At 35.5% G+C, this 22,531-nt stretch overlaps 1 protein-coding gene, 1 long non-coding RNA gene and 1 pseudogene across 22 annotated transcripts; 1 reads left to right on the top strand and 2 right to left on the bottom strand.

The window, feature by feature from the left end:
* Positions 1-689: 689 nt before the first annotated feature.
* Positions 690-7,604, top strand: LOC18435644 (WAT1-related protein At5g64700). Of its 17 annotated transcripts, none has more exons than XM_088853070.1 (6): positions 692-1,007; positions 1,227-1,289; positions 3,469-3,820; positions 5,655-6,108; positions 6,769-6,920; positions 7,368-7,604. In XM_088853070.1, the coding sequence occupies exons 4-6, from the start codon at positions 6,076-6,078 to the stop codon at positions 7,489-7,491; spliced, it is 309 nt and encodes a 102-aa protein (XP_088709196.1). In that variant the 5' UTR covers positions 692-1,007; positions 1,227-1,289; positions 3,469-3,820; positions 5,655-6,075; the 3' UTR covers positions 7,492-7,604. The 17 variants fall into 15 exon arrangements, 13 of the variants coding, with proteins under 13 accessions (XP_088709189.1, XP_088709190.1, XP_020523681.1 ...); XM_088853063.1 differs by having other exon boundaries at positions 690-1,007; positions 5,655-5,820; XM_088853068.1 differs by having other exon boundaries at positions 5,655-5,836.
* Positions 7,605-7,766: 162 nt separating this feature from the next.
* Positions 7,767-11,541, bottom strand: LOC105420759 (putative pentatricopeptide repeat-containing protein At3g23330 pseudogene; annotated as a pseudogene). 2 transcript variants are annotated; one of them, XR_016045432.1, is made up of 2 exons: positions 9,468-10,766; positions 7,767-9,253 (listed from the first exon to the last, which is right to left on the bottom strand). The product of XR_016045432.1 is annotated as a putative pentatricopeptide repeat-containing protein At3g23330 pseudogene, transcript variant X2 (transcript). The 2 variants fall into 2 exon arrangements; XR_016045431.1 differs by having other exon boundaries at positions 7,767-11,541.
* A 2,222-nt stretch (positions 11,542-13,763) lies between these two features.
* LOC18435642 (uncharacterized) lies at positions 13,764-18,641 on the bottom strand. 3 transcript variants are annotated; one of them, XR_966711.3, is made up of 4 exons: positions 18,325-18,641; positions 18,095-18,165; positions 17,672-17,711; positions 13,764-14,151 (listed from the first exon to the last, which is right to left on the bottom strand). It is a non-coding gene; the product is annotated as an uncharacterized LOC18435642 (long non-coding RNA). The 3 variants fall into 3 exon arrangements; XR_016045436.1 differs by having other exon boundaries at positions 18,095-18,148; positions 18,325-18,532; XR_016045437.1 differs by lacking the exon at positions 17,672-17,711 and having other exon boundaries at positions 18,325-18,526.
* Positions 18,642-22,531: the final 3,890 nt, after the last annotated feature.

The following is a 22,531-nucleotide window of genomic DNA, read 5'->3' as shown; positions in this document are numbered from 1 at the left end:
GTGAATTAAGCCGGTGAAAACTTAAAAATCTTGAAAATTAACGGTCCAAAAATACATTACAAGATGAATTAGTTTGAAATTTTGAAATCCATTTTATTTTCATGTCCATGCATCTTGATGTCGAGATGATCAATTTAATGATATTTGGGTATCAAAACAACCTCTTTTAGTAAAAGTTTTGAGGTAGTTCAAATTTGATTGTTAAGAGCCTAGGCTCTATGTAAACTTTTCTCTAATTAGTCTGCTCTCCTCTTATTTTAAGAAAAAATGTTCTAGCCGCAGCTGTCCTTTTAATTTTGCCAAAATTTTTCGTGTTCCTGAGGGAGTATAGTATCTATTTATTCTCTTGAGCAAAAACCAATCTAGAAGTATATTTTGGAATTAAGAATATAACCCATTCAAGTGATATGCTATATTTGATACAAAAAACTCCATATTGCATTCTCCATAGGTTTGAAAAAAGCAATGCCTCAAGATCGATTAGAAACCCTCCAATTTTTAAAGGGTGTGATCTAAATGTTAGAAAACTAAAGATTCATTTTTTAATATAATAATCTAGTGGTTTGTAGATGGTCCCGAAAATTTTAGACTAAAACAAAATCTTCCGAATTTAGTCCTCCCAAGTGAGTGAGTAAGTACACAATATGCTCCAGCAGGAGTGTACAGTGAACTCGCTCTTCAATTTTTATTTAGTGGTACCTCACACTTCAGGCAAAGTGCCAGAACAAACATTATATAAGAATGGATTCCTCATTTCTGAGAAATTTGAGATTTGGGGAAATTTTTTAAGAATCCGAGATTTTCGGGAGCCGAGAAAATGAGAAGCAGGAGATATTTTGAGGGCTTCAAGCCCCATATGTTATTGACATTGGATCAGGTGGCTCTTGCTGGTTTCTTGGCGGTGCTCCACTCTGTTCTCTCTCATGCATCAGTGCATATGTCTTTGTGGTTTATGAGCACATCCTTGCCACTCTCACTCTCTCTCTCCTCGCCTTCTTCCTTGAAAGGCAAGTCCCTCTCTCTCTTCCCCCTGCAAAAAGTTGGGACCATCTCTTTTTTTATCTCTCCTATTTTATGTATGAAAATTTGGCACTCCCTGTTTCTATCAAAGTTTAGCTCTCTCCCTGTAATTTATTTATTTATGAAGTTGGTCAAAGTGATTTTTTAGTGTGAGAATGGTCTACTGACCATATTAATTGTTCTTTGGATGATTTTTTTAATGGTAGAAATAAGATGCAGAGGCCGTCGTTCAAGATAATATGTTGGGGTTTCTTCCTGGGCTTCATCCAGTAAGTCGTTTGAGTGATATCTCATCTTTTTTTATCTTTAGATTTCTCCAAAACTCCATGATAACTCATAAGCAATGATCTCTCTCTCTGGATTTTTTAAGATTTTCTAGGCTTAAATACAGGACTCTTCGCTCGATAAAAAAGATATTTAAAGCTTAAAGACAGGACAACTTGGTACAGTTACTGCAATAATCAGTGGCTCATGGATCACCAGTACAGCAAGGGTCGGTAATAGGTCGGGTCCGGGTCCTGACAATGAGTCCATTTGATCTTTACTTGACCTAGTTGGTCTTGGTCCGGTCCGGGTTCGGGTCCATGTACACCTTGGTTCTTGTTGGGAGGGGTCGAAATGGGAAAAAAATAGTACATCTACGTTATCTGGAGGGAGGGAATCCAGATTGTCTGACTTCATTCGCAGAATGAGTTAACAGATTTTTTTGTTTAATCTAGAGAGAGACTTATTCCGCAATGTGCTCAAGTTGTGTTCCGGAACTCGGTTCCGGCCTTGGATTCGGCCCTGTCTCAAGCCGAGTTACCCAGGTGAGTCTGAGTGGGCTCGCCTAGTGTATAGGGCTAAAAAACCCTAAAAATAAAAAATGAAAAGGTAAAAATGAAATGAAAATCTTAGAAATCACACTAAACAAAAATAACATTAAAAATCAAATAAGTTGATAATATATAACGCACGGATCTAGAAAATTTTGATTTTACAGTTAGATATATTTCAGAAAAATACAAAAAAAACAAAGAAGAAAATATGGAAATAAGGCATATAACAAGAAAAACTCATATAACAAGAAAAACTCATAGATCATTGTCAAAAAAACATTTTAATTTGATATAAAATATGGAAAAGTATATAAAAAGATCATTTACTTTTAGCCAACATAAGGAAATCACAATCACTCGTGACCTTTGGGTTTCAAGTTCGGTAGTTGGGAGCATGTCACTAATTAGACTCAAAGTTAAAAAACTTTGTAACACATTTCAAACCATCCAATTTAACATCTCATAGCTATAAATAATTGTGATATCTTTATAAAATGATAAATAGCTACAATCTCATTAAATATTTACAAATTGATTCTACAATTTAATAGTTTTATAATGTTGTTACTTTTTAATTAGGAAAAATATCCCCGTATTTTTTTTTGTTTGTTTTCATATGTCAATAGTAATAAAGATTCAAAATATATCTCCAAATCTCCTTATTGACTTTACCAACTTTTAACTGACTTTTTGACCCTAACAGTTATAAAAAAAGACATAATCATCCTAAATCTTCCTCTCTTTATATGATATATTCCTGTCAAATGTTTCTCATTCTCTCTTTTCTTTGAGATTCTCCCAAACCCTTTCTCTCTCTCTCTATTTTCCCCCACTTTATCTTTCTTTAGGTTTTTCGCCCTCTCTTTTCTTTAAGATTCTCCCAAACCTCTTTTCTTTCTCTATATTTTTCCCTAATTTCTTTTTCTAGGTTTCTCACTCTCTCTCTACCTGTGTTTCTCGAAACCCCTCTCTTTCTCAGTTTGAGTGCCAAAACAGACACAATCTACATGCAGTTAATCGTCCATGCAAATAATATATAACCAATCAATAGAAAAAATCCAAAGAAATCAAGCAATAAAAAATAAACCATAGAGAGAGTGAGTGGAAAAATAGGGAAAGAGAAGGTTTAAGAAAAGTCATGGAGAGAGATTTAGAGAAAAATCACGTGTTAAGAGAGAGAAAGGATGGTGTTTAGATATGATATGTCTTTATTATATTTATCTGAAGTAAAAAAAATAGATTTAAAAGGGATAAAGTTAGCCAAATGGGTAAGAAGATTCAAGACTTAAAATTTCTATGATTCAAGATATGTTTTAAAATCTTGGATCTATTGATATATAAAACTTAAAAATGAAAGGTATCGGGATATTTTTCTTTTAATTAACCCGAATTTTTCTAACTTTGATTAGAGAGAGAGATCAAAAACTAGTTCTAATTTTGATTAGAGGGAGAGGGACGTGGTTCTTTGATTTGAGAGAGAGAGTTTAAATACTAGTTATGACTTTGATTAGAGAGAGAGAGACTTGTTCTAACTTTGATTAGAGAGAGACTTCAAACACTAGTTATTACTTTGACGGGAGAGAGAGATTAGTCGACATTAACTTCTTTCCATTGGGCTGTTTTGGTCCAGGATCCCAATATGCCAATTGCTATTAACTGCAAGCCTCCATTTCATATCTGCAACTTTCCAAAGCATCACTCTAAACACCATTCCCTTTTTTACCTTCATTGGGGCCACACTTTTTGGTCAAGAAAACCTTAACTTCTTCACTATTTATGGGCAAGCCAAGACACGGGGCGTACTGCTTTCTTTTGGGGGAGCAACGGCCATGGTTCTGTGGACCGCCGGACCATCTTCCTATAATCAAAATTCCACCTCTCTACCCTCAAATGCTGGTCTTGGGAGCATCAGAAATGAGGTTATTGGGGGTGTTATGGTCATCTGTGGTGCTATTGCTGGAGCCTCATGGAATCTACTAATGGTAAGTAAGGCTTCAATGCTTGGGACATTGTTTGAAGACTCGGGTTTAGAAATATGATATTATTTCATTAATAATTGATGCAGTAATATATGCTAGAAGATATTATGCTCTCATGGGAGTATACTGTCTATTTACCCACTCGGATAAAACTCCATGTAGGATTAATTTTAGGACCCCAACTTTTAGGATGTAACTTTTTCAATCCACGGATTAACCTCTCTTGAGTACCCTTCTATGTACTTTGAAATAGATACCATCCAATTTTGAGAGGGTGAGATCTTAGTATGGAAAGCTCAAAATGTCTTTTGAGAATATCATCTCCTAATTTTTAGGTGGTTCTTAGAATTTCAGATTGAAAAACTCCTCTGAAGCAGGTCTTTTTACAGAGGGAGTTGATGTACACTATGTTGCCGTAGCAAGATAGTATATGCACTCTAGATCTATTTCCATAAGTTTTATGATGATTTATGAATTTTTTTCATTTTATGATTTAATTTTCTTTTTTCTTTTCTGGAGGGACTTGTCTAAGTTCTTTCAAACTATAAATCAATTTTTTCTATGTTCCACTTGGACTCGCCCCAATTACGGGGCTCGAAGCGGGCCCCAATTACCGGGCTCATAGCGGGCCCCAAAATCCATTTATGGGTGAAATGATCATTTTGGAGAGAAAATAGTGGTCTCCTCCAAACCAGTAGTGAGTCATTAGACTGCATTTTGAGAAAATAACAATATCAATGGTTTCGTGGTGAGTCATTGGGACTGCATTTTGGGAAAATAACAATTGCATTTAAGTGTTGCCCCCCTAAGAAATGCATAATTTATTTCTTTGTATATTTCTTTGGCATTAATTTAAAAATTCAGGTCGAACGACATTCACACTAGTATTTTTAAATGATGCACTAGTGCTATAACCTTCTAGAAGGTTGGGATAGTGTACACCATCTATTTTAGTTGGATGGATATATATTTGACATATATTTGAAGATATTAGCTTTAAAAATAATGTTTAATCTACACCTTTCAACTAATATGAACGGTGTAGATTATTTCAATTTTATCTCTACAAGTAAGGATACAACCTCATGTAAACTTTTTCCATTATTGAAAACCTTTTTGTTTTGACAAAAGGACAAAGTAAAAAATAGTAACATAGAAGATTTGTGGATGTTTAATGTATATTGATGCAAAGAAATAATAACACCATAAAAATAAAAGGAAAAAGGAAAAAGTTAAGAGAATATACCTTCTCTCAAGATGAATTCACACCAAGGTTGAGATAATATACCCTCTCTCAATGTGAATTCACCCCAAGGTTGAGAGAATATACCTTTCTCAAGGTTTGCAAGAGAATCAACCCCAAAAATATCTTCACAACCAAATTTTATTACCTGATCTACATCTTTTTACAATGAAAGGAAACCTTCTTTTAAATAGATTAAAAAATAAGATAAACATTAACAAGAAAAACTCTATCCACAATTTTTTTATTTTATCTTGTTTTCTTTATTTTATCTCTTTTCTCTTAACCTTACGAACCATCCCCTTTTATCTTAAAAATTACTTTTTATTTAACTTTGTCCTTTTACATTTTTAAACTAGCTTTCCTAATTTAACGTTATTTATTTATACTCCTAAACTAACCCAATCCAATTGATAACTAATTAACCCAAATCCATAAATATCAACTCACACATAAACTCAATGCTCTCAAATATCCTTGCGCAACTCTTCTCTTATTCCTGAAGAGATAAACTAAAGAATAATAAAAAATTAAAATAATCTTAATATTATTTGCATTACATTACAGTGAGGATGGGTCTTTTAAATTGTACAGGGATCCATGAAGAAGAAGTACCCAGCAGTTCTGTCACTAACGGCGATGATGGCATGCTTTGGGACCATCCAAACAGCAAGCATAACGGCATTGTTCGAGAGGAAGCCGTCTGCTTGGAAAATCGGACAGCATTGGGGGCTCGAGCTTTTAGCCATTGCCTACGGGGGTCATTTAACTTACCAGTTAGAACGAGATTATTATTTTTCGTATCACAAATACTCTAATAAAATACTTGGGGTGTGGCATTCCTTCACACAGGAGTCTGAGAAAAGCTTTTCGGACTTGGGGTGCAATCAATAGTATATGTCCCTAAATATTCAATTTTTTGTCCGTCTGGTATACTGTTAGAGATGATTGTGAACAATTTTATACCAAGGGCAAGTAGACTTATACTTCTCGATTCAGAAGTAGTCTTTTGGGTATGAAAGGCTCAGCAGTCATTTCAGCTTTCTTGGTGGGTATTGTATTTTGCACCTAAAACTTTGTAGGAATCGATCTCCACCATAGGATGGCTGCCATGGAAGGTGGAGATTATTCATATTTTTATTGAGATCTGCCATTGGTTTATACTGTTGTGGATCATTTTCCATCATATATAAGGCAGTGAAGTTACAAGTCCTGTGAAGTCTAGGATTAGGTCTCAGAGGATCATTATAGTTCCTCTAGAATTTTTTACTGACAAATTATTTTATGAAAATTGCACAATTGGTGTTTATGCATATGCATATGTATGCTCCATAGGGCACATATTACGTGATCTGTGGCCCACAAAATTAAATGGTTTAGCCCCTCAAAAACATAGTAAGGGATTCTCTATCCTAAAATTTCTAAAATTTCTTTAATCACCCATGATCAATTCCATACAAAGAAAATTATTTGGGGCTCAAGAAAAATCTCTAAATCAGTTCCTCCTCGAAGATGAACTTTGGAACATCAATTTGAGGGACTTTCTACAGTTTTAAGAGCATAAAAGCAATTCCTTTTTTTCCCCTTTTTTTAAAGTATTTAGAAGGTGGATCAAAGATGATCTAAAAATATTTAGATAAAAAAAAATCCCTCAATTCTTTTTTTTTATGATTATATGGCAAATAATGAATTATAAAATTTGTTGTAGGGAATAATCATCACAGGCTTATCCTTCTATGTAGAAACATGGTGTCTGTACAAGAAGGGTCCGGTTTTCAAATCCGCATTCTCTCCCCTCCTCATTGTCTTCTCTTTCATCCTTGACACCATTGCGCAAGGAAGCCTTGTTAATCTCAGGAGGTAATTCATTTATATTCAACACTCTAATCCTTTATTGTGATTATTTAGTACTTGGTATTTAGACTAGGATGAGGTTTTGGTACGGCTAAGGCTTTATAAAATTTGGTAAGGTTGTACCCCAAAATCCGGCCAGGAAAACCAGATCCAGCATCAGAAAATATACAAACCTTTGGCCAGCTTTGACTGTAAATTTAAAGTTTCAAAAATAGTTCAAATTTGGTGGATATGTGAATTCTTGAAACAGATGACTAAAAAAATGTTGCATACTGTACCATTTTATAGCTCTAAATTCATTTGCTTTCTTAAATCTATGACAATTGGGTAGAACCACATGTTCTAATGACATCTGAGGTGCAATAGTGTAACTTCAGGTTTACAAATTACTTGAACCCCAAATACTTGGGATTAGGGTTAGATAATGATGATAATAATTTGGTGAATTTGCAGCTTACTTGCAGCAGTGATGGTGGTGGGAGGTTTATATATGCTCTTGTGGGCCAAAGCTCATGACAATGAGGAGGGCACCGCAAAAGAAGATGAGAGCCTAAATTCTCTTTTGTCACCTGAGTAGAGCTATTTCTAAATAGATGTTTCTTGTCAACTTCAAATTAATAGTTTTGCTTTTGGATTGCACGACATGTAAAGCTATTTTGAAGTAATGATATGTTTCTTCTCAAATTCAAATTAATAGTTTTGTTTTTAGATTGCATATGTGACATAACCAAGAAGTGTTATGTTACGACAATAATGGAAATTCTTAATATATCACCATAAATTGATTTTACCAGGTTATTAACTAGAATTTATTATGATAAATAAAACGTAAACATAAATTACAAAAAATAATTGTCACGAACTTATTAACTATTAGTTATTAAGCAATGGGCAGTGGATGAAGTAATGATCATTAGTCTCCTCGTCCCCTTTACACAAAATACAAATGTTTGTAATGATGACCCCCTCTTGCTGAGTTGTTCTACCAATAAGCACTTATCTCTATCTCGCCATAAGAAAGCTTCGACTCTATGAAGATACTTGTAACTCCATATGTTATTCATCTCAGGGACTATTTGTAAAAAGGGATCATGATCCAGGAAACGAGTCATTCAAATCAGGCATATTCTCCATCTCCCTCATATGCTCTACCAAACATCCCAAAGCGCCATAGATCTGTTCCACCATAAAGTGTGTTCTATCTCCAGCAATGAACCCATGAATCCCACCACCTTCTTCAATGAAGCTCCAACCTGGTTTCTTCCTCATCTCTCTACCCATAACCAGCTTCCTCAATTTTTCAGCTTCTCCCCACTTCTTCTCCCATGAATGAATATTACATAAAACCACATTGTAACCAATATTCTCAGGCTCCAATTCAAGAACATTCTTAGCTGCATAAACCGCAATATCTAAATTTGAATGGATTTTGCAAGCATTTAATAGGGCCCCCCAAATTCTACTGTCTGGTTTAATGGGCATGTCCTTGATAACTAACCAAGCTTCTTGTAACTTGCCAGCTCTCCCCAAAAGGTCCACTAAACAAGTGTAGTGGTTCAAACCAGGCTTAATCCCCATAACCAAACTCATGTAGTTGAAGTACTCGAGGCCTTCTTTTATGAGACCCGCATGGCTGCAAGCCGATAAAACACTAACAAAAGTGACCTGATTCGGTTTGATCCCTTCTCTCTCCATTCGACCAAAGAGTTGCAGAGCTTCATGGCCATGGCCATACATGCCATAGCCATCTATCATGGCGGTCCATGAGACGACATCCTTCATGTGCATCTCCTCGAAACATTTTCTTGCGAGCTCCATGCACCCACATTTGGCGTACATGTCCACCATTGATGTTTTCAGGGACATATCATGATCCTCGTAAAACCCATTTCTTATCAGGTAGCCATGGATGACTCTACCAAGTAGTAGAGCTCCAATGTGAGAGCAAGCAAGAACAAGACTTCTCAAAGCATCGGAACCAGGCTTTGGGCCTTCGTATTGCATTCTCTTAAAAAGCACAATGGCTTCCTCTGAGTACCCGTTCCGAGCAAAACCAGAAATCATGGCACTCCATGATACCATGTTTCTCGCTCTCATGGTGTGAAAAAATCGGAATGCCATAGCTATTTCTCCACATTTTGAATACATATCTAAGAGTGCTGTCTCTACAAAAACATCCAATAAACCACTTCTAATCGAAAAATTGTGAAGACATTTACCAGTCTTTGTAACTCCCAATTGTGCACAAGAAGAAATGATAATTGTCATGGTTTCAGGGCTCGGAGCCATCGCTTCAGCTTGCATCAGGCTAAAACACTTCATGGCCTTTTCATCTTCTCCTGTATGAACATAGCCTGAGATCATGGTATTCCAAGAGATGATATCTCTCTCTACCATTAGAGAGAGAAAGCGCTCTGCATCTCTGCAATTTCCAGTCTTGGCATACATTGTCAAGATAGAATTTTGCAGAGATAAATAAGCATCAAAACCATTTTTAATGGTGTAGCAGTGGAGTAGTCTTCCTTGAACTAAATTTTTAGAGAGAGAACAAACCTGAAACATGCAAAGTAGAGTCACTGAATTGGGTTGAAGGCCTTCTAATTGAAGTTCATGAAAAAACAAGAAGGCATGATCAAAATATTGGAGGTGGACAAATCCCATGATAATGGAGGTCCAAGATACCACATCTCTATGAGGCATTTCATTGAACACTTTGAGAGCTAGAGAAATCTCAGATGATTTTATGTACACATCAATCAAGCTGTTAGAAGTATAGATGTCTGATACAAAGCCCATTTTTAGAGAGAGAGTGTGTATTAATTTTCCTTGTTCCAAATGGTTTTCTAGTCCCGAGCAAGCTTTGATCACCAGAGGGAATGTGAAAGTGTCAGGTCTAATGCCTTCAAATTGCATTTGCTTGAACAGAGAGATAGCATACTTGTATGAATTGGGGTCACCCAAGTGGACTTTGATGATTGAATTCCAAACAAAAATCTCTGCTTTTTGCTCCAAGGTTTGGAAGACCAGCATTGAGCTCTCAAGGTCATTGGACTCTGCATATTTGTTGATAAGAAGTGAAGAGAGAGAAAGTTGCTTGTGTAATCCTTTAATGAACATGAGGCCATGGATTTTGAGAAGGGTTTTCCTGTTGTTGGAGGATTTAAGAAGAGAAAAGATGGGTTTCTCTAAGATGGGCCTTTGATGGGGTTGAGTACAAAGAGTTGTCAGGTGATTTCCATGAAATGGAGGAGAAGCCATAGCAGAGATGAGAGAGAAAATGCCATGGAAAGGGAGGTGAGAGAAAGAATGGCCATATGAGATCAGGTTAAGAATATTGGTACTGTGAATTCTGAAAATTTAATGTAAATTTTAACTGGGTTGGTCTGGAGATTCAATGGAAGTCCCTTCACGGCCAGTAGGTCCAGTAGCTAGAATCTTAACTCCATGTATTGAACCTAGAGTGAAGGATCACAATGATAGAACTCCATAGACTCTGTGTGCTAGAACAAACGATTACAGTATTAAAAAGAGAATTTCTTCCACAACTTTATTGAAACTTCCATTCTCTTTATTGATTTGATATAATTGAATTTGATTTTAAAACACTTCAAAAATGTGATAGAGCTAAGGAACTTGATTTAGCAAAAAATTTCATCAAAATTTTTTCAGTAATATGTGTCTCTTAAAAAATTGTTCTCCAAAACCACAAGCAGTAATTACAAGAAAAACTATAATGTTCCAAAGTAATCATATATCTCATTGTATTCCCAGAAAAAGATGGGACACATAACCATATGTCTCAAATAGTCTGTCATTGCATACTCCCAACAAACCCATCATATGTTTTGTGCTGTAAGAGCAGAGTAAGTACGGTTATTATATTTAACAAAAATTTGTCACTATCTAAAGGGTGTAGTTTGTAATAGGGCTGATGATCAAAGTAAGGCCCACCTACTAATGGTGTGGAACGGTGGTGTTTCAGTATTGAAAATCTTTATTATGGCCTAAAAATTTGTTTTTATTTTTAATTATAAAATTTAAAACTTAAAAAATAGTGTCTATCGAAAATACCTATGAATACTAGAAAATCTTGAAAATTGACGGTCCAGAAAGTACATTACAAAATGCACTATTTTCAAAACTTGAAATCCATTTTTTCTCATGTCCTTACATTTTGAAGTCAGGATGATCAATTTGCAGATTTTTGAGCCTCAAATGAACCTCTTCTAAAAAAATTTTGAGGTGCGCCTTAATTTGATTTTTTAGCGTCTCGCACTTATAAAAAATTTTCCCCATCTAAAAAATACCAGGCAAGGACCTAAACTACTGGTCAATGACTTTAACAATAGAATAATTGTAAATCTTGTGTAATTGTTGCATATCTGACTTTTTTTTACTTTGATTTTTTTGAGTCGATCCAAAACATTCATGATTCTTGGACTCTACCTAATTTTATCTATATTTTTACCATATTATTTGTCTCCAACCTTTTGGAACAAAGCCAATTTATTGTCGTTATTTTGGTTTGCCAATATATTGTTCTTCCCTTTCTTGCTAACTATAATCCAGATTAGCCAAATCAACCATCATGCCAAAAATTTTAAAAAATTAATAATAAAGAAGAAAACAAAAACTTGCATAGGTCATCTCCATCATCTATGTTTGTTTGAAGATTTAAAAAAGGCAAATAATAGATTTTAGGCGAATAAAAGATTTTATATAGAACAGTTTTATATAGAACAGGGTAGATTCTCGATTCTGGGAAGAGATCCGCCTTTCCCAAATCCGATCCGGCCCAATGATTCTCAACCGGAATCTGCAGTTTTAAAACCCTGGCTCACGTGAGTTGGAACCTTGGAATTTTTGTATAAAGGAAAAAGAAATTTCCAGGCTCTAGAATCACAAACAGTTCGAATTCAACGGTATGCTCTAAATTCGTAATTAATAGACTATAGTTGGATAGTAATTAACATATATCCCCCGTAATGCAACAAAGAAGTATCCTTTTCCCCATAATAAAAAGGTGGACACCTTCCTATCCTCTAGGGTTTGGCCCTTCCATTTCAAGTCTCAATAAAGATCTGCCTCTCTCTGTCTCTATCAATGTTCCATTTCAAATCTCAATAAAGATCTGCCTCTCTCTATCTCAATGGTGTCGTCAGATTTGCTTCGAAAGTTTTTTTCAATTTGGTGAGAAAAAATGAAATAATTTCATGCTTTGGCCAATTCAAGAGAAGACTTCTTATTTTTTTTTTAAAAAAAAAAAACAATAAATATAAATTAAATATTTACATATGCAACATATAACAATAATAAAAAATTTTAAAATATTTTCAAAAAAAATAAAAAAAATACTTTTATATTGATCTTTCTTTGCTTCTGGCGAATAGGCTGGCGAAGAGGCTGAAGCTTCAATCAATCAGGCCAAAGCTAGCTGGAGCTAACCCAAGTGGCCTGAAGCTGACCAAAACCACTTCACTAGGTTTTGCTTCACTTCAATCTAGGCCAAAAATCTGAAGGCTTGGCGTCTTTGACCGAAGCGAAGATAATCTGACTACACTGCACTCTCTCTCTCTCTCTCGTCTCAACAAGATATGTCTATCTCTATCTCTATCTCTCTCCCTCTCTCTCTCTCTCTCAAGTCTCACTCAAGTCTCAACAATATCTCTCTCAAATCTCAACAAGATATCTCTCTCTCTCTCTTTCTCGATTCACAGCCCATAAACTAGTCTCATCATAATCTCCATTGGCAACCAATCACTAAGTCACATTTTGAGATTACCTTTCTTTTAACTCTTTAATGAAGGACAGCTTGCCAAGAAAATATAGAGCACAAAAAACCCATCTAACCTTCAAAAACTCTACACCTAGTGCGCCTCTGAGGCTACAAATTCCATTGCCACACTTACCAGCAAAACTAAAAAGGGCAAAAGAAAGACTTTGAAACATAGCAAAGAGGCTAATATCACTTCCAACTAAACGGAAGACCATTGCTCGTCATTTCCAACCAAATGAAGACCATTCCTTTCTCTTCTTTCTTTAGGTTGTAGAACAAGACCACAAGTAAACCTCACAGAACAGGAGGTGGAGGGGGTGAGCTACCCAAAGTTACAGCAGGTGGAGTAGAAGGAGCCATGCCGATTAGTGGAGCACTTTTTCTCGCTGGTGTCGGTTTCGGGCCACAATGCCTTCCGCAAGGTGACGTTTTAGGGGGTGGAGATACAAAGAAGCATGGCCAACCCCCACAATAGTCCTCCACTTCCACAACTTCTCCACCAAACACTGAACTACTACTAAACCAGAGCAAAGCAAATACACAAGCTAATCCCAAACTCCCCATTTCCTCTCTCTCTCTCTCTCTCTCTAACCTTTTGTATTGAGGGTATGTTTTCTCTATCCCATCCATCCGACAAGAGCAAGAGCTTTATAGAAGGGTAGAAGCCAACCCCACTTCTCTTTGGCCTTCAGTACTACCCATGGCATTAATAGTGCCTTTAAGTTATTCAGGCCAAAAGGACACTGATCTGAAACTAGTGAAGGAAGAGCATTTGCCTTCAATGGAACTCAGTCAAGTAGGAAGCTACTTGAGGGTGAACTATGGCAACTTGGAGAAAATTCTGGATCCCAAGAAAAAAATGGAATCAATACCAAATCTTGATGTATAGTGAAATGATAAAGAACTGAGATAAGTCATTAGCTGGCATTCTAATTCTTGGAAGGGGTGTTAAACACCCTCGGGTTCTTAGAAGACCATGAATTCATCACCATTGATAATCAGCCGATTAGTTTAACAATGCAAATACATCATTCCTCAAAATAAACCAAGCAAATACAAGAACAAGTTATTCAGATGATTAAAATCACTTGTTGATTCAGTAATAATTTGACAATGTTTAGCAGCTCCACATATTGGACAGTAGAGAGATCATCTTGCCCACCAATCCAACAGGGGCAGGCTGTCCGCCTACATTACAGGATATTTGATACGTAGAAAATTATCAAAACCCATGTCCTCAAAATTTCTTAAAGATCAGAGCAAAACAGGAGTTATCTTATTTATCAACAATAAACCATTAGACTTACAATAAAAATAAGAACGAAAAGTTTTAACAACTAATAAACCCTAGGAGAAGCAAGAGAAAAAAAATCATATAAACTCAATCCCTTCCGTGGCACCCCAAAAGCTGAGGTATCCAGCGTGTGCTTGCTTCCTTTGGTACATGAGTGGTCAACTTTTCTGGAAATGAGTAATGGACTTGTATAAGCATAAACAAAAGTATATATAGGTGAAAAAAATACACAGCAAATGAGATCTCAATTTACTTTAACATATTAAGTAAAAGAGCTAACTGGCTTTATGTACATATTGTAGTGGTTCAACCAAATTGATTCAAATTGGAAAAATAATTAAACGACAAAGGAAAAGAAAGTTCACAAATTTTTCTTCCTTTTCATTCTTTTCTTTTTTGTCTTTTTTTTAATAATTAGAAAACTACATTTTGTTGATTATAGTTTGAGACATTTAGAAAAATGAATTTGCATGGTCACATTTTCATCACAGAACATCCAACAAATAAACCTAAAATACATTCATAATATTCACTGGAATTCATAATATGCACTGTTATAATTGCAGCTTATCCAAATTTGATAGAAAAAAGCCCCTTATATCCTTTTTCAGAATAAAGCTTGAGTCCCACTTTTCTCCGAGCATTTAGCCACAGTGCAAACTCCGGCACTCTTCACAACATGAAGATATAGTAGGTGCAGTGAGTTGGACTAGGTTTTCACAAATAGCCCTACCATCTTCAATATATTAGCATGCAAATACAGAGATAAATGTAGATAAAACATTAAGATATAGTATGTGCAGTGAGTTGGACTGGGTTTTCACAAATACCCTACCATCTTCAATTTATAATCATGCAAATACAGAGATAAATATAGATTCTCTTTTTTAACGTGAAATAAATGGGGAAATTATATTTAGTAAACTGAAGTGGCCTTTATTCTGTAAGTACATTATGAGGGATACCATAGGATATATATTTATATTTTATTTGGCAATTAATCACTACCCAGAATTGTGAATCACTGATGCTCTCTTTATCTTTCCTGTCCTTTGCCTCAACAGAAACGAGGCTCATTAGGAACGTAATTAATGAGCATAGTAAATGCTCTCCTTATATTTCCTGTCCTTAGATCCTCATGGATTAATTACAATCAATGAAATTTTTTATATATAGTCAGCATTACTAGGTTCCTATTTTGTAGTCCAGAATGTTTCACCATTCACCCATAATGACCATCTCTTACTTCTTAATAACTAGAAACAAACGCCCAACCCTTCTAAAAGAACAAATTTTTTGGCTCATTTTTCTGTCTTTTCTGTTCAATTGATCTATCTAGTATTAGTCTTACCAATCATCTAGCCTCTTCTGCAGCATCCCTCTAGCAATCAATAAATCCCACATGGCAGAAATCCAATCAGCCCTAGTTCTTTTGTTTTTGCCTCCTTTCCTTTTGGATTGGCCCTTTTCTTGCAAATTTGTAATATCAATCTGTTTTATGGGTAATGTCAATTAAAACAAAATAAATAAATAAAAGAGGAGCTAGTTATTGTGCGCAATTTTATAGACCAATAAGTACAACTCTTATGGCCCATCTATGCACATGATGGCTCTATATTCTATGGCTGGTGAAATGACTTACAATTGACGTAAAAACTAGCCCTCTAAAAAGTATCTAAAGCCCAAAAGCTTAGAATATAAGAGTAGCCCAGATTGCAAGAGCAAACCACACCAAGTTGTGATACTAAGTTTAAATGTCAAGGCAATAAGGTCCAGTTTGTCAATAATCGTGTCAGGGATAGAGATCTGATCAGGGTTGTTGGAGATGATTAGGGTTTCATGGTGAAAAACTAAGTAACTATGTTCACCTAATGAAATATTGATCCATCCAATGATCGTTTTGAAAGTGAATATATACAATAGGATCCAGGACAGATGGAATTGTCAATCAAAGTTTTAAGTCTTGCAATATATGGGCTTAATTTTGTGAAGGAAAAAAATACACACTTACTAGATAATAAATTTTGAGTAGTGAAATTAAGTTGACGATCAAAAAAAAAAAACAACAATTAGAACAGGTGACTTTCGGATGTTCAACTCAAGGTGAAAAAAGAAACCAAAGAGAGCTTCTTTCAGCTGAGTTTGTTATTGAGAACATCCATCTCAACATTAACTTTGGCTCCCAAGATATAGAATTTAAGGGAACGTAGGACCGTCGAACTGCATTTTTCACTGATGCTTGGCTATGTCTGGACCAAAAGGTGACTGATTAAGAACAAGTTGAAGTAATCATGACACAAATAAATGTGAATAATAACATAATGACCTAACCAAAAATTATATGTGTGGACAACAAAAATGCAAGCACCAATGTCTGAAGTGAGCATAGAACATACAAATAATCTTCGGGGGAAGTAGGTTTCATGGCAACTAGATGCTGCTTTCTTATCGTACCAAAGTTTATGTCGTTCTCTAGGACATATAGCATATTGACAAAAAACTAATAATTTTTCTACAAGTAAATTTTTCTTCTTTAAATTGGGACAAAGATCGAAAACGTGAAATACGAGAAGAATATAAGGGCAAGCCATGTAAAATATCTACCAAAAAGATTTCCAGACTCCTGTTGCCTATACTTAATGGAGAAATTTGAACATGAACCTATGAATTTCAGTTCAAATTTGAGGAATATCGAACCAATCTTTGAATCCTGCGGACTAGGCCCTACTTATGAAAACAAATGTGACAAATGGATTTCAAAACCCATGATAGTACAGCATTTTCCTCCAAGCTATAAGAGAAAGCTGCAACACTCTAATGCTAGCTAATAGTTCAACAAATTGCATAAGATTTCTTCTTGATTTACGCAATTAACTCCAAACTCATTGTTTTAGTTCTTATCAAAAAGTCCATCGGCTCTAAAATGCTTGGACTCGAGCATGTGTTTTAACTTCAAGCACAAGAAAGATGTAACCAATTTAACATGTCTTGAAAAACATAAATATTAGCTACAAAATTTAAAGGAAAGTCTTTGGTGAGTCATCCGACTCATGCATCCTCCCTGGTTCTCAAGGGATTCATGTACTGCAAATCCATTTCCGCTTCAGATCTATAATTTTGGTGCTCCAGAGCACTGTAGATCTGGGATCTTGAAATGAGCGTTCCAAAATAGAAGTACAAGACAACCCATTATTATGGCTCGAACTTCATTTTTTTCCCGTACTCGTGACCGTGGTGGCCGGGATGGTAGATCTGTAAACCTGTGGACTCCAAATCCATCACCGAGATGGATTTTGGATGGTAAACTCATTCTATCTATGCATATATTTCTAGCCACTTTTGAAAGAGCATTTAAAGAAACTAGTCCCAAAATTCCAAGAGATAAACAAATAGGTGTTCCATTTCCTTGTTATTCAACTACCTCAGTACACAATTCAAATACAGGAAACGAGAAATGTAACAATACTTTCTGCCAAAACCATGTGTATATGAAATAACATACAGTTTGTCTCAATAAAATTTATGTATTATATTTTGAATGTTAGAAAAAACTATAAAATTAGAATTATTTACATTCAAATTAACTACCCGAAGAAAGAAAAAAAAAAAACTAGATTGATACAACAAAAAAGAAATAACAGCAAAACAAATAGAAAGGAATCAAGATACATAAAAGATTAATCTTACAGTTTATGGAGCTAGACGTGTTAAGATTCTTTCCTAGCATCTGCCATGTAAAACCATAAAGCAAAAATCAAACCATCATAAGTTTTAATCACTTATATTTCAATGGCGAACCCAAAATAAAAAGTAAAAAATTGGAAAACCCTAGATCAATCCAGTAACAAAAATTACGCGGAAATAAAACTGGAAGAAACAAAATGATTCAATAAATGAGCTTACGAATTCATATATTTAGCAAAAACCGAAAAACCCTATATCCAACAATTAAAAAAAAAATCATCAAAAACAAAATGAATCAAGAAATGAGCTTACAAATACATAGATTAAACAAAAACTGAAAAACCCTAGATGAACCCAGTAACGAAAATCGCATCAAATGCGAAAACAAAGCATGAAAAAGCAAAAACGATCGAGAAATGAGCTTACAAATTCCTATATCAATGCGTCTTTCTCCTATGTGACTGTCTTTCGGTTGCCACCCTGTAAATCCAATAAGCCTGGAGCGTCATCAAGGAACCCCAAATACACAATGCAAGAATCAGAGAATATAAAACATAATTTAGAGAGAGAGAGAGAATCGAAATCAGAAATGGAGAGTGTAATTTAGAGAGAGAAAAAGTAATCTAGAGATACAGAGAACAAGGGAAAGAGGTTACGAAAGCGAGGAGGTGGGCAACAATAAGAGCCACGACGAGGAAAGGCACCCAGCCAATGACCCAGGGGCGAGAGACTAACTCCTCCTTCGCCATTAATCTGCATAAGCTTTCAAAGAGAAACACACAGTGAGGAGTCGGGGTTGTTCCTTGCTCCGGAAGGGTAGTCATAAAGCACTGTTGTTACGGCGGTGGTGCAGGAACGTGAGGTAAGTCATGCTACGTAAGTAAGGGGGTTCCAATGGACCCGGACCCGACGGCTAAACCCGTCTCAGGTTCTGGTATGGGTTCAAAAATTGACCCATAGGCCGTATTTCCTAATTTGTGAAAATTGGGTTTGTCTTGGTTAAAAACCCCTCAAAGTACAATAATAAATGTTAGAAGTAAGTTGTGATTTTTGTATTTATCAACAGATCGAGTATTTTTTATTAAAAAATTATTTTTTATAGATAATTTTTATAACTAAATAAGATTAACATTATTAAAAATAAAAATATATTTAGATATATTCTTTGGGTCGGGTTCAATTGGGTTTGAATCTAGGTCCCCCATTATATTTTCGGGTCCAAATTTAAGTTTGATGACTTTTGGTGTGGTCGGGTCCGGTTCTAATAATAGTTTTTTAGGTCTGAACCTAGACCCAGCCCGACCTATTGCCTACCTAGCCATGTCAAACTTAGAGAGAGAGAGAGTTGTTCTTAGAGAGAGATAGAGTGAGTCGCTCTCAGAGAAACGCTAATAGAGAGAGAGGGAGAGAGAGAGAGGTACCAATCTGGAGCAGCCGGTTCCGGTCCAACACGAAAGAAAAGTAACTATAGAGAACCAGAATTACCAAAATCAAATTTTACTGTTTGGTACGATGGATCTGATTAGTGTCTTGGCCAATGTGGAGCTAAAATTAATTTTGATGATAACTTGTCAAGCCTATTTAAGACTTGATTTTGGCTTTTATGACCTGCTGGTTCAATCAGAGCAAATTCTCTTACTTTTGTATGAGTGGAAATCTTTTTTCGAAATTTTTTACTGGGACCAATTGGTATAAAAAAACTTTAATGCCTAATCATATGAAGGGTTTTTTTATGGAAAAATATTTACCAGAAAGTATTTTCACTCGTACCAAATATGCATGTAATTTTATGAGGGAGTTTTTTTAGGACCACGTACGCATTTTCTAAAAAAAATGCGTGTCTAAGTTATATTATTTTCCTTGGTTTTAACCATTAGAGGTTGTGACCTCATTAACCTAGTGCCTAAGCTCATAAAGAAAAGAAAAGAAAATAAAAAACAACAAAAATTATATAAGCTTGATACTTAAAAATGTAAAATAACGATGAACTTCTAAAATCCTTCAAAATAGGTTATTTTTTATGTTAGAAAAATATCTAATTGATCATCATCACATCGAGACTAAAATACCTAATTGATCATCATCACATCGAGACTACATAGATCTTGATATTTCATGCCTTAAAAATAGTATATTCAAGTCTTAAAGATAGTATATTTTACAACACATTATTTGGACCGTCTATTTTCAAGATTCTCATATTTTTATAGATCTACTTGATTTTAATTATTTTTTAAGTTTAAAATTTTATAATTAGAGATGAAAATAGATCCTCGCACCATCCTAGAATTTTTTACACCAAAATTGTATTTCATGATAAAGTTTGGAGATGCATCTTAATTTGATTGTTTAAAGTTGTCGTTATGCATACCATACCCACTTTTAAATACCCAAGAAATCACTTCCTACTCTTAGGTTAAAATTTTAGATAATAAAAAACTTCCAAAATCAGCCTTTCGCCGTAATAGTAGTGCTTGAAATATATTTGGCACAATCTTGGACTCCCTTGAGTCACTCGGACCTAGGCACATTCCAATTTGGACAAATAATACAAAAAAATTGAATTACCCTAATTCCAAGATTCTTATATATTTTCCTATGCTACAGTAGGGGTGGCAATTGGGACCCGAGACCTGACCAATGTCCAGGGGTTGACCAGACAAGTCGGATCCGGGTCCAATAGCCTATATCCGATTCGGGTCTGGATCCAAATCTGGATTTGGGACCAAGTTTGGGTTCTAATCTCTCTTTGTTTTTTTAGTTCAAATATATATTTTTTAATATAGAAATTGATTTTTAAGTTGGGTCCAAGTCCGGTCCAAGTCCCCCATAATCAACTCAGGTCCGGGTCCAGGTCTGGGTCTTGGTCCAAAGACTTTAAATCCTGGTTGGATTTGGGTCCCACAATATATTTTCGAATGCGGACCCGAACTGAACCATTGCCACCCCTATTCTTTGGAGATTCCATCGAATCCGGTGACTCGACACAGTTGAGTAAGCCTTTGATTATGACTTGGGACCCGGTGAATCCAAGCTTCACCTTTAAACATTGTTGCACATAGGTTATCCACTATTTGATTGATCAGATCTAAGGACTTAATTACTCAAATTTCATCTTTTTTTCCTTTTTATGGAATTGCTTATTTGACGATCTCAATTGTATCTCAAATCCCTGCTAAACACGTCATTTGATAAAGATGTAAAATTTAATTTTTAGGAATAAGGATGACAACAGGCCAGGTCATGGCTAGTCATAGCCCAACATAAGACCATAGAGAGCTGCTCTGCGTTCTGCTTAGCCCGAACCGTGTTGAAGAGCCTTACTCCACCCTTCGGCTAGATGGCTAAGCCTGGCTGGGTTGCAAGGGACATTTTTCTTTTTTGGAAACTTTACATGCTTTTCATTAAGGTAATAAAGGGCAAAGGCACAAGGATCAAGGAAAAAACAGACATAAGGAAAGAACAAACAAAAAAAAAAAAAAAGCAATAAGGAAAAGGGCATTAAGAGGAAATAGCAAGCTTTTTTTTTTTTACAATGTCGGGTACTTTTAAGTTTAGCTAGGCAATCAACTTCCCCATTGGCCGCACGTTAGACATGAGAGAAAGAGACCAGAAGGCCCGGAGTTGAGCAAAGATCAAATATTTTCAACCCAATGATATGAAAAAACCACGGAATCTTTTGCTCTTTCCTGCACCATTTGATGACATTTAGGGAGTTATCTTAAATTAAAATTGGACCTGAAATACCTTTGCTGACAATAACTTCTAGTCCTTATAAAAATGAAGAAATTTCAGCCTGGTTAGCCATGTTATTGCTACAGCATCCTACATAGCAAAAAATTACCAACCATTCATGATCTCTGAGCAAACCACCAACTCCAACTGGACTTGGATTTCCAATGGAGCTACCATCAAATTTGAGTTTGAAAGAGCTCACAGGAGGAAGCTTACAAATAGAGTGAGGACGACAGTGATGCATTTGTAGAATGGACGGAAGGTTAGCAAAAACCAAAGTTATTCGGCCTCCTAAAGACAAAGTCTTTGTCTTCTACAAATCAAGCTTAACTTGATATCTATGAATTAGTGGGTCCCAAACTGCTCTAGTGAGATTATAATATGAAATGGAAACCCCCAAATACTTTAGAGCAAAATTATCAATTTTACACAAGGATAAGAACAAGAGGATCCAAGAGAACCCAACAACAAGAGACTCCAACAAGTTTTATGAAAAGTAACCTTCAAACCAAAGACAAGCTGGCAACATAAAAGGAAACTGTTAAGCTTCTGGATTTGTCTCGAGTCTGCATCACCAAAAATTAAAGTGTTGTCAGCATAATTAAGATGTGAAATAACAAGATCATTCTCTGATACTTGAAATCCATTTCAATATTTTTTATCATATTACAACCCTCAGCAACCAAGGTAAAAAGAAAAATGAGATAGGGGATCCTCTTGCCTAATACCCCTGGAGGCCTTAAAATACCCTTTCCGGCTTCCATTGATAAGGGTTGACAAGTGAGTTGAGGAGAGACAACCCAAAATCCAAGAAATCCATTTTGCTCCAAAACCCATACGTCTCATTATTTCTTGTAACACCTATCATTCAACTATGTCAAAGGCTTTCTCCATATCCAGTTTGATCACTGCCTCAGCTTTCTTTTGAAGAGTTCTTGAATGGATATATTCTTGGGCAATAAAAATGCTATCTATGATCATTTTTTCACGAATGAACGCTGACTGTTCCCCAAAAACAACAAATGGAATAACAACTTTTAGACGTTCAGCAGGTACTTTGGCAATAATTTTGTAAAAGCTTGATAAAAGGTTAATGAGTATGATATCTCCAATGTCGGCAATGATATT

This window comes from Amborella trichopoda, chromosome 12, assembly GCF_054954075.1.
Source record: "Amborella trichopoda isolate Santa Cruz 75 chromosome 12, AtrichopodaSantaCruz75HAP2 v2.0, whole genome shotgun sequence".
NCBI lineage: Eukaryota > Viridiplantae > Streptophyta > Magnoliopsida > Amborellales > Amborellaceae > Amborella > Amborella trichopoda.
The sequence above is the reverse complement of the archived record's forward strand: the minus strand, read 5'-3'. Positions and strand labels throughout refer to the sequence as shown.

Excerpts from the sequence above, each read along its gene's own strand:
- LOC18435644 (XM_088853063.1), top strand. The coding sequence starts at position 1,234 with ATGCAGAGGCCGTCGTTCAAGATAATATGTTGGGGTTTCTTCCTGGGC. Across the intron at positions 1,290-3,468 it reads TTCTTCCTGGGCTTCATCCA|GATCCCAATATGCCAATTGC; the intron begins GTAAGTCGTTTG and ends GTTTTGGTCCAG. Across the intron at positions 5,821-6,768 it reads TTTAGCCATTGCCTACGGGG|GGAATAATCATCACAGGCTT; the intron begins GTCATTTAACTT and ends AATTTGTTGTAG.